At 36.6% G+C, this 11,035-nt stretch overlaps 1 protein-coding gene across 1 annotated transcript in view; it reads left to right on the forward strand.

Moving 5' to 3' along the window:
* The first annotated feature begins 6,390 nt into the window (after nucleotides 1–6,390).
* The window catches only part of EMC2 (ER membrane protein complex subunit 2), a 36,544-nt gene continuing 31,899 nt past the window's right edge, over nucleotides 6,391–11,035 (forward strand). The window contains exons 1-2 of the mRNA XM_010283272.1: nucleotides 6,391–6,502; nucleotides 9,870–9,934. Of these exons, the coding sequence (XP_010281574.1) occupies nucleotides 6,391–6,502; nucleotides 9,870–9,934 (177 nt within the window). The remainder of the gene's footprint in view (nucleotides 6,503–9,869; nucleotides 9,935–11,035) is intronic.

Here is an 11,035-nt window from a genome sequence, read left to right on the forward strand (position 1 = left end):
GGCGGCCCTCCAGCCGCTGCCTCCCTTTGTGGGGACCGAGCCCCGCTCCCCCGGAGGGTGGCGGCGAGGCGTCCTTCCCAGCCCTGCTGCCCGACCTCCCAGACGGCCTCTTGGTCGGGTCAGCAGTTTGTGTCTCAGTTCAGTCTCTGAATGCCTGAAAATTACCTGGTGTTTTCCTGCAACTTGCTGATGATTGCGGAGGAGCTCCCAGAGGCTCTGAAGTGGCTTAACAGTTTTTGAAAATCCTGTTGCCCAGATCTTTGTAGCTTTCATATCTGTTTGATCGTAATTATTACTTATTTATTTTTTTATATCAATACTTGAGGTTTACCTCAGGGAACCATTCTGAATGGTTCTTCTCTGGTAAGCAGTATATGTTCAAATGCAAGTGCATTAGAGCCTCCTGTCAGGACTAAGTTACTGCTTCTCCATAATAATTCTGTCTGTGGAGGAGGAACCTTTAGCAAGGCTGTCCAATACATTACAAGCATTACATAGTAGAGAAGGTAATGCAGAAATGAGCTGTAGGGTTTCTATTTTTTTTTTAATTTATTTGCTGCTAATCTATGAAGAAATAATTTATCAGTTATGGGGGGGGAAATAAAAAATTAACAGAGTAATTCCCTGTGCATAGATTATTGGCCGGTTTGGTTTTGTAGTATGAAGGTAAGAGGAGGAACATTGCACAGGCTTTATTTTAGCAATGTCAGTAACTTGCCCATCAGAAATCGTGCCCGTGTTGTCTTTCCTGCACCTTTTTCTAGAGCACTCTAAAGCAAAACAAAATCGAATTTGAAATATTCCATTTTCAACTCAAATTGCACTAATCTTAGAAAATATTTTAGCTTAGTTATTGAAAAAAATAGTGCTGTAACTGAATGATTAAGGATGAAAAAGAGGGTGGCCTTGCCAGCATCTCTAAATGTTGGTTTTTAGGTAGTTTTGCTCTGATACTTGGTTACATCACCATGATGTCATTAGACTGTAATAACACTTTGGGAAAGGATTGGTTGCCCTTTCTTTTGTATCTCTTGTGAGAAAGTATAGTGGTTTTGAAGCTCAGCTTGGATAGGGAGCAGACAGGCCACTGTATGGGAAGGGAACTTCTATGGAGCATTACTAGTGTTATTGTTAGGCTTTCCCAAGAGTTGCTGTAAAACAAGCTTGTGTAAAGAACTTTTCCAGTATTTATTTTGCTTGAACAGAAATTGTTACAGAAAGCAGAGGTTTAAGGTTTTTTTTTTTCCTCTTGTTGTCAGTGATTGGAAAGAGAAATGAGATTTTTCACAGGATAGGTAACATGTACTGTGGATATGTTCTCTCTACCTTTAGCTCAAGATTGTTTTGGCTGAAAGTATTGCAGACAGAGTTGGTGTCTTTATCCTGTAATATAAAGGCCAGGTATAGGATGCTCAAGCTTACTGCTTTTGGACTCCGCTAATTCTTACTAAGGTGAGCGTCCTACTCTTTGAAATAACCTCCATATTCTATTTCTAAGAGTTCTGATTGACATTTCTGGCATTTTGCTAGGTGTTTGGTTCTGCATATGGGTATGCTGAATAGGCAATTTTTGGGACTAGCTGAGGAGTTTTGTTATATCAGCTTCTAAGTTTATATCTTCCAGTTTATGTCCAAATTAAAGACTTGGAGTGTAAGGGAAAAGATTAATGCTGGTACAAGCAGCTCTCTGTGCTTTAGAAGCACACATTTGAAAAATTACATTTTTTTTCCTCTATTTTAAGAGATGCAAAGTAAAGTAAAAATGAACAAATTCCTGCAACAGACTGTGCAAAGACTCTTCTCAGAGAAGGTGACTCTTCTCGCTATTCCATGTGTACTTTAACAGATCCGTAGTGAGGCTTTTCATGAGCGGGGTGATCCCAGAAGTGTTGTGACCTGATCCTTAGCAAAGAACTTGAAACACAGCTCTAGGAATTGAATGTAGGTTATCTTGAATTTGTCTAAAACACTTGATTTCTATGAAACCAGGTGTATGGTTGGTATTTATCTGAAAAATGTCCTTTATATACTCAATCCTTTCAGAACATGAAGGTTTTTTACTTACATATTGATCAAAGATGAAAATATGATTGGAGGGTAGGGAAGAAGAAGAATGTGAGGCAGATGAAATCCAGCTTATACCTTGCTTTGTTTTTCACTCATGCTCTGTGTGACAAAGGTGTGAGTTTAATAATGATTAAATTGTACATTATGTAAATGCACTGCACAGGTGGTTCAGAAAGATCACTGAAAATAACAGTGATTTCTACTGTTGGAGCTGGTTTTATTTTTCTTTCTTTGCTGCTGAGTCTTGAGCTTTAAAGTGTATTTTGGAATCTGTGGAGCAGGAAAGCCTCTCGTTTAATTTTCAGGGTCTTGATCAGTGGACTTAGATGATCCAATCATGCCTTCAGGGTGCTATGGTATTAAAAGAAATGCCTCCATGTGGGCATGTGTCATATATTTTACAGCTTCATTACTTGAGACTAAGGTGATATGTTGCTTTTGGGTTTTTTTGCTCATTTTTGCTAATTATCCCGTGGATAATTATGGTATTGTATTTCAGGCTTCCTTCATATTTACAAGAATTAGAAACAACGTGGAGTGACAGGAACCAAAAACTGCAGGTTTGGCAAAGAAGCATGATACAGTGGGTTAGGATGTCAGTCATAACTGGTGATGTGCAGCCTCTTACAGGAGCCTCTTAAGCCATGTAGAACTTTATGGAGACCATTCCTTAGTATTTAGCATGGTTTCAGTGATACATTTCAGATGACTTCCTGGCCCATGAGTGGAAATATTAAAAAAAAAACAAAAATACCTGTATAATGTCATTTTAGGAGTAGGTTTTGTAGCACACAAGATAGTTTTTGTGTGCAGAATTAGTGTGATCTGCAAACAAGAAGCAGTCTTGATAGTCGGAAACTAATAAACTAACAGTTGGCTCTCACAGAAAACTTGACTGACATAGTTAGAATTGGACAAAATAAACCAGGTTTTCTTTTCTTTTCTTTTCCTTGCACAGAGGCATAATTGCATTGACATCTCAAACCCAGCTAAAATGCAGCAGTTGACTTTCAGCTGGTCATAGAATAGTTTGGGTTGGAAGGCACCTTTAACGTTCACCTAGTCCAACCGCCCTGCAATGAGCAGGGACATCTTCCACTAGACCAGGTTGCTTGGAGCCCCGTCCAACCTGACCTTGAATGTTTCCAGGGATCCGGAATGTTTTCCAGGGATCCATCTACCACCTGTGTGGGTAACCTGTGCCAGTGGTTCATCACCCTCATTGTGAAAAATTTCTTCCTTCTATCTAGTTGATCTGCCCTCTTTCAGTTTAAAACCATTACCCTTTGTCCTATCACACCAGGCCCTCCTAAAAAGTCTGTCCCCGTCTTTCTTAGAAGCCCCCTTTAAGTACTGAAATGTGTACTAACAGTCTGTATATGAGAGGCCATTTTCTTGCAAATGATCTGTGAATAATATATATAACACTGAAAATCCCAAATGAATTTTAAAACTGAACACTTTATCTTTAGTGTCTCTAGTCATTAGGGTCCACTGTATATGACAAAATTGGTTCCTTCCTCTATAACTTGGAAACTGAATTCATATTTACTTTGTACGGGAAGACTGCAGGAAATAGAAAAATCTAACATTTTGTATCTATCATATTAAGTGTTGGTTCTTGTGTTCCATCCTTTGTTTGCTTGCTTTTACGTATTCCCAATTTTCAGTTGTAATCAAAGGGACAGATCAGCTTACTCTGGATTTTATATATGAATTTACAGGATTACAGCAGGCAAGGTGAGATGCTGAGATTTTAGTTGAGGCCACTTTGAAGGCTGAGTTGTTAGAGGCAGTGTCCGCAGTGCCCCGCTGAGCTGCCTTTGCCTCTGCCTGCACCTGCAAAGTACTGGTCAGGTGTCTGGGTAAGGCTGGGGCTGGAGACCTGCAGAGAGCAGTTACCGGGCCATTGTGCACCCTGTGCCTTCAGGTAAGCTTGTTGAACTGGTGGATTTGTGGGTTTTTTTGGTTTGATTCCTATTTTGTAAGATGACAGTGGGTGGCACAGAGGTGTGGTAGAAGGTTTGGTGTCTGTAACAGAAGGACAATACACAAATGAGCTCTAGAAATACAATGGTTATGGGGTCCCCAAGTGACTGCCCGTGGTAGCAGTTGTTATGTGTCAAGTTAACATCAAAATTTGGGGTGTGCAATGTATGTCTCTACTGATAGGGGTAATCTCCTTTGTTTCATCAGGTGCTTTTAGATATCGGGGACTTGAAAACTGTAATCCAACTAAACTATCAAAGTATAAGTAGTTACAAGAGGATTACTTCATATCTGGTTGCTCAGGCCAAATTAATGACGCCTTAACAGACACGAAAATAAACAACAGGTTATTTCTTTTGGCTTCTTGTAGGCTGCTTACATGTTTTTACGGAACAGCAGACCTTGTGGCAAGTGTGTCTGCTCCTTTGAACTTGTAATGTTTTGGTTTGTAATGTGCAAAGCTTGCTAATTTAAGAAAACCTAAGACTAAAACAAATGTTTCCATTTCTCGACCAGCCTATATATGTGACAGGAGTAATTGTAATTAAAACTAGACATTTCTTTAACAATTTTTTTTTTCCTAAAATGCGCCGTTGCTACTGCCCAACCTTGTATTAAGTGCTGTATGTACACTTGCCTTCAAGGCTTAAATTATTATTGGCTGACTCTTTTGATCGCTTTTGTAGTAAAAAATTCATTAAGTTTTGACAACACTGTAAAAAGCCTTTTGTCAGTTTTACTCAAGGTTTTAGCATTTTCTTTCTTCCACCTTTTATTTCAAATTCAGTATTTCTAAAACTAACAAGCCTCTTGATAGTTTCACATGAATGAGAACATTTATTTTTACTTTGTTTCAGTCATCGGCTGATACACTATTCTCTGTCCTGCATCTTTTTTCCATCGCTGTAAATGCTGTACTTGGTTGATGAATGGTAGATGTGCATTCTGTTGTACATAATTCAGACACTGTTCCATTTGGAGTCACACTGGAATGGAGGCATTGATAATTTCCAAGTAAATGAATAGGTAGAAATCGGACAGCTTATTTATTTTATGAGTTTAGCTTGTCAGCTTTTGTGAATGTTTGTTTTCTCTCACATTCTTGCTGTCTTAACTTTGAATTTCCAGGGACCATCATGTGTCTAGAACCATTTAATTTTACCCATGCATAGGAAATGTAACCCTGTGGTGGTTTTGGTTGAATGTCAAAATACAAAACGTAGTGTAATAAAAGTCTTATGAGTGATCCAAGATCACTTCAGGTAGATGGAAGAAAGTTCAGTGCTTGATTTTTACTGTCAGTTATGTTAACTGTGTGTTTTAAAGTGTGAGGAAAAACTGACAGTGTTTAGATCTATCATTGTGTTTGTTTTTCCAGCAGTTGTGAAGTTTAACAAAAAATACTGGCAACAGTTGTTGTGGTCCCTTCATATTAGTAAAGCCGCTATCTATTAAAAAAACCTATTTTTCTTAAGTTTCCTCAAAATTTGTTATTGTATATGGAACATCTACATGTATATAAATGTCTATGTGTATATAAAATCACATTCTTAGCAATTTCCTCATCCAGAGCATGAAAAAACCCTAGGCTAGGTAGCGCGCTCTTGTTGACTTCATGAGTATGCTTGTTGTCTCTGAGATTTGATCTGTAGTAAATGTATTCTTGAAACCAAAATCCTAATGCTAAAATAAACCTGCTTTTTTGTCTTACCTAGATGGTGATCATTTTTATACCTTTGAGCACTTGCCTGGCGTAGAAAACTTTCACTTCCATGTCTGCCTTTCTTGCGGCTCGTTTCCATAGGAGCACATAGATTCTTTTTAGAGTGGAAGTTCACAGCATTTTGCTTACAATGATAAATGTGACTAGTGATTGAATTCTCATATTTTTTCTAATACATAGTTTTTCTAATACTCTATCTCACCTGGAGCAGAAATGCAGTTTCAGTATTGTTTGTAAGTGTGAAACTACTTGGGAGAAATCTCTCATAGCCTATTTTTCCTAACCATGGGTAATGTCTGTTAAATTTTATTATTTATTGGGTAACTAGGTATAAAATTTTTTTACTGCATATGTTACTAACCTGAGAAAGTGCAAACTTAGAAGTTGAAATTATTATATTAGAGCATGAGCACGGTTTGTGTGATACTGTTTCAGGGGTCTAGTACACCTATCTGTTCTCTAGTAGTTTTCTATATTAGTAGAAGTCACTTTCTTAGATTTATTGCTCTCTACACCCATTCTTCATATATATATTTTCCAGAAATAAAGTTCAATTTCCATTTCTATCTGTAATCTTAATATTCCATTTTTTCTCCCCTTTGTCCCCAGATATGCGTGATAAAATGAGGAAATGGAGGGAAGAAAACTACCGAAACAGTGAACAGATCGTAGATGTTGGAGAAGAGTTAATTAATGAATATGCATCAAAACTTGGAGATGACAGTAAGTAAACAATCACTCTTTTTAAAACTTCCATTGTCTGATTTTGTTTTCTCTTTTCAGCCTCTATTTTGTACATGTGTTGCCTTTCTATATCTGCTGATGTTGATTAAAAATATATTCCTTTCTTAGTCTAATAGGCTGCCAGAATTCCTAGATTTTCTTTCCCAATTATGGGCTACAGTGAAAACAGATGGAAAAATTACTTACTACAGCTGGCTGTTTGCTGCATCAGTAGTTAGACCGTTGTGTGAAAACTTAGTGTGAAACTGTTACCTAGCTGTCATTTGACTGATTTTTCTGTTCCTCAGCACTGTGGCAAAAATTGAAAAGTATCTTTTTATAACAGAGAAAGCTATTCATTGAGTCCTGCATACTGCAGGAATTAATATTAAGGCTGTTTTTATTATAACATTACATTGGTAATATTATAGTTGAAGGTAAGCCTAAGTTTCCACTAATCTTCAAATTATTATTTTCAGGGGATTTTAACTACCTTACACTCATTTCAGTAGATGGAAGCTTGGCTATAACGTTTCTTACTAAAAGAGAATTTTTTAGAAACATGCCACAATACAACAGCACTCTTTACTATAAACATGAAAGAAAATGAAGTATAACAAAATGCTATCAAGATTACATAGCTTTGTATATTAATCTCACACAGCTTTTTATTTTAATGCTCACTCTTCTTCTTTTTCCCATTTTTATAATTCAGGTAATTTAATATAGACATTCCTTTAATGCATTTCTCTTGTTCTTTCATTTTATTAACTGCTCTTAGATAATCAAAGGTGGATTTTAGCAGCCACAGTAGTGCATGGTATTTACTAATAAAAGTTGCAGTATTACATATGATTAACTTGGTTCAGCTTTAGTAAGTTATCTTGAATTTCAAACACCTAACTTCACACAGTGTCCCAGGAATTAAAATTCACATAGTCATTTCAGAAAGACACTTTGCCTCCATTTCCTGTCAGGTGAGGAATGTTTCAGTATTGAGTTTGGGGTTCTGCAGATAGGATTTATGTCAATGCTTTGCTATAGTTCTGTCTTGCACCCTCCAAGCTGTAATTCCGTTCTGGGGTTCTTTCTGTTGTAAGGAACTTGGCCACTGCCAATGTACTTGTTTGGATATAAATACACAGATAATCTACCCAAAGAATCATGTGCTGAAGACACCTCTGTGCATAGCAGTGAGTCATGAAGTGCATTTGGAGATTCAGTGCCCAAGAAGATCCTGTACTGTGAGGTCATCTTACACTGTAACTGTGAGGAACAGGCTTGTTTTTAGACTGCATGGGCAGGCTTAATAGACCCACCTGCAAGAGATAGGTTCCCTCTGCTTTAGAGGAACTTTGAGAACTAACCTGGATTTTACTTTCTTCTTACCATGTTGCTACTATTTTGAGAATTGTATTTTAGTAAGAAATTGTTGAGGAGCTTGATATTCCTCTTGGATCTTACCAATGCCTTTCTGAAACACTGTTCTCAGTAATACAGGCTGAGACATTCCTTTCTTGTGTTTGGTTTGTCCTTTTCAAGGTATATGTGTTTTATTCTTTCATAAACTTGACATTCAGGTTTCATTAGATAAATTAGTTGCAATGTTCCTGAGGTTCTTCACCAGTGCATAAAAGTATTTGAAGCTTATTTACATATTTGCATTCTTTTTTTTTTTTTTGGTAGTATCAGAATGACAAATGCATATAGTTTTAAAAATAAACAAATGAAAAACAACCACCAAAAAACCCCCAAACACCTACACTAGACCTAGAATTCTTTCTTGGGGAGCCACGGAAGGTGAATGAGTTGTATATGATGGATGTTAGTCTTGTTGCTTCATGTGTTTTCAGAAAATACCTGGATATTACAATAGCTGATTTCAGAATGCCTATAGAAGGGAAAATAATGAATGCAATGGGGTGGATTATTTGGATATCTCTGTAACTTGCATCTTCAGGCAGAAGACTGATTCCATTGTAACTGGGGAAAAGAAAGTGATTATTAGAGTTTTTAAAATAAAATAACTTACTGAATATTCAGTTTAAGGGGCAGGGATACTGTTATCCACATCACAATTTTAATGAAAAGTTGGGATTTTCTAATGGACAATCAGTAATGGAAAGCTATAGAGTTGGACTTCAAAGTAGAGGCATAAGACCTTTGTTGGTGTTTTTTGTTTGGTGTTTTTTTTTTTTTTTTAAGCTTCAACAAGAAAACCCTAGGACAGATGAGAAAAAGGCATCCATCTGTACTGGTTACTTGATTCTCTTACAAGTGTTTTTTGCCTAATATCGGACACTAATCTGTGCTAGGGTTAGAGTATTAAAGTAGAGGTTTGTTCAAATGGGGAGAGCCATTTCATAAACTATAAAAGTATCTTATTCTTGTGTTTAGAATTTAAAAAAAAAACATAATCTATGATTTATATCATGTATCTATGTTGTCTGTATATATGCATTTGTTTTTACAGTCATGGGAAAAATGTATACGTCATAACAAATAGAATAGATGTCTTACAAATAGTTCCAGTGGGGAAGAGGGGTTACAGGCAAATTAATGCTCATTTGTTTTCTTTTGTGTACTTAGAAAGAAATAGTATTTTGTTTAAAATATAGTGGAAATTCATATTATAGAAACTATTTTTAAAAATGAGAGGGCCTTTGTTATTTTTATTTTATATTTTATTTTTATTTTTAATTTTTATTTTCTATTTTTATTTTGGATGGCATTTGCTTCTGTTTCAATTCAATGAAGTATTGAGTACACCTAATTGGATTTACATGAGTTCAAAACACTTAGTACTTCTAATACTCGCATTACATACTTCCCTCTACCATAACCTCTCTTTTCTGCTGCTTCTGTAGCCACACTGTGAAGTACTTTATATTCAAGAACTCGGTAGGCCTAGAAGAGAAATAATGTAATTTGTCATTTATTTAGAGAAATTGTTAACGCCAGGAAGAAGACAACATCTGTAGGACTTTCAGCAGTGAAACGGTTAAGGGAAATTTGTTTTCTCTCTAGCCCAAGTGACTGTTCTCCAGGTCCTATCAGAGAGCAAGTCCTAATGGGGATCTGCTTAGAAGACTGCAGCTGTAATGTTAGGAAAAGCAGAGAATTAGAGCTTTTTTGCCTTTTAAGATGTCAAAAGGTGCTTTGTTACTAAAAGCAATAAAATTGCTTAAATGCATTTTTAATTAATTCCAGCAGTTTCTTAAAATGTCCCTATTTCAGTAGTGATCCATGGGAATAGAAGGGGAAAAGTATACAGATGAGTTCATTAATCTTATTTACATTGTAGGTGTTTCCCATTATCTTAAAAAAAAAATCGATTATCTGCATTTAATGTTTCTTTTGTGTCTAGTTTGGATAATATATGAACAGGTGATGATTGCTGCCCTGGACTGCAGTCGAGATGATTTGGCATTGGTAAGTTCTCAAGTTGACTTTCCCTCAAAGCTTAAGTTTTCTTCTGGGTACCTCTTCCAGATAGTTCTTTGGACAGTTATAGGATATTCTGAACTCCATAGCTTGTACTTGTAGAATATCTCTCAAGAAATACACTGCTGGAAAGAAACCGCCTCCACCCACCTTCCCTAATGTGTAACTTTTGTTTAGACAGATCATGTCTCTTCCAATAGCCATGAAAATATTTACAGCTACTCTGGTGTGGGCTAAATGTCAAGAATAATATTGAAGTTGCCATATTGTACAGTGAGTGTTTGTTTATCGAAAACCTCTCAAATTATATTGGGTTTTTGAATGTTTTGAGGTATAATGTCCTCTCGTATCATATGTCATGTTGGCTATCATCAAAGAAAGTCATTGACATATTGGAGCAAGTCTTCTAGATGAATAAGGAGCTGGACTGCATAATGTATAAGGAGAGGCTGAGAGATCTGCATTTGTTAAGTCTTGAGAAAGCGAAGAAGGAATTTTATTGCTATCTTTGAATATATACTAAAGAAGGTCAAGACAGATTTTTGCAGATGTGCAGCAAAAGGCAAATGCGAGAGATGTAAGCTGCAACAAAGAAAACTCCAATTAGATATTAGGGAAAAGTTTTTAACAATGGGGTTAGTAAACACTTTGGGATAAGTGGCACAGAGAAGCTCTGGAATCTCCTTTGGAGATGTTCAGAAATGGATTAGGGTATGGCTCTGCACTCACTTGGAAGCTGGCTCTGTTTTGAGTGGAGGAGCAGGTGACCTCCAAAGGTCCCTTGCAAGCCCAGTTACTCAGTGACTCTTCATAAAAATATTTTTATTGTATATTTGGGTTTAGTAAATTTATTTGAATTGTACAAATAACAGTTTAGCTAAAATGACTTTATTTAGAAATGCAGCACCTGTTCACTAGATTAAAAATGAGAAAACACCACAACAAACAAAAAAACAAGCTTAGCTAATCCTTCAAAGGCAACAACTGAAAAAGGCAAAAATGTGTTTAGCAGGCAAATTTTAATAATCTTTTCATCCCTCCTTCACAAAATGCTGGAACCCCCCCCCCCCCCCTGCCTTTCTTTTGGCC

The sequence above is a fragment of the Phaethon lepturus genome, unplaced genomic scaffold, assembly GCF_000687285.1.
Source record: "Phaethon lepturus isolate BGI_N335 unplaced genomic scaffold, ASM68728v1 scaffold12253, whole genome shotgun sequence".
NCBI lineage: Eukaryota > Metazoa > Chordata > Aves > Phaethontiformes > Phaethontidae > Phaethon > Phaethon lepturus.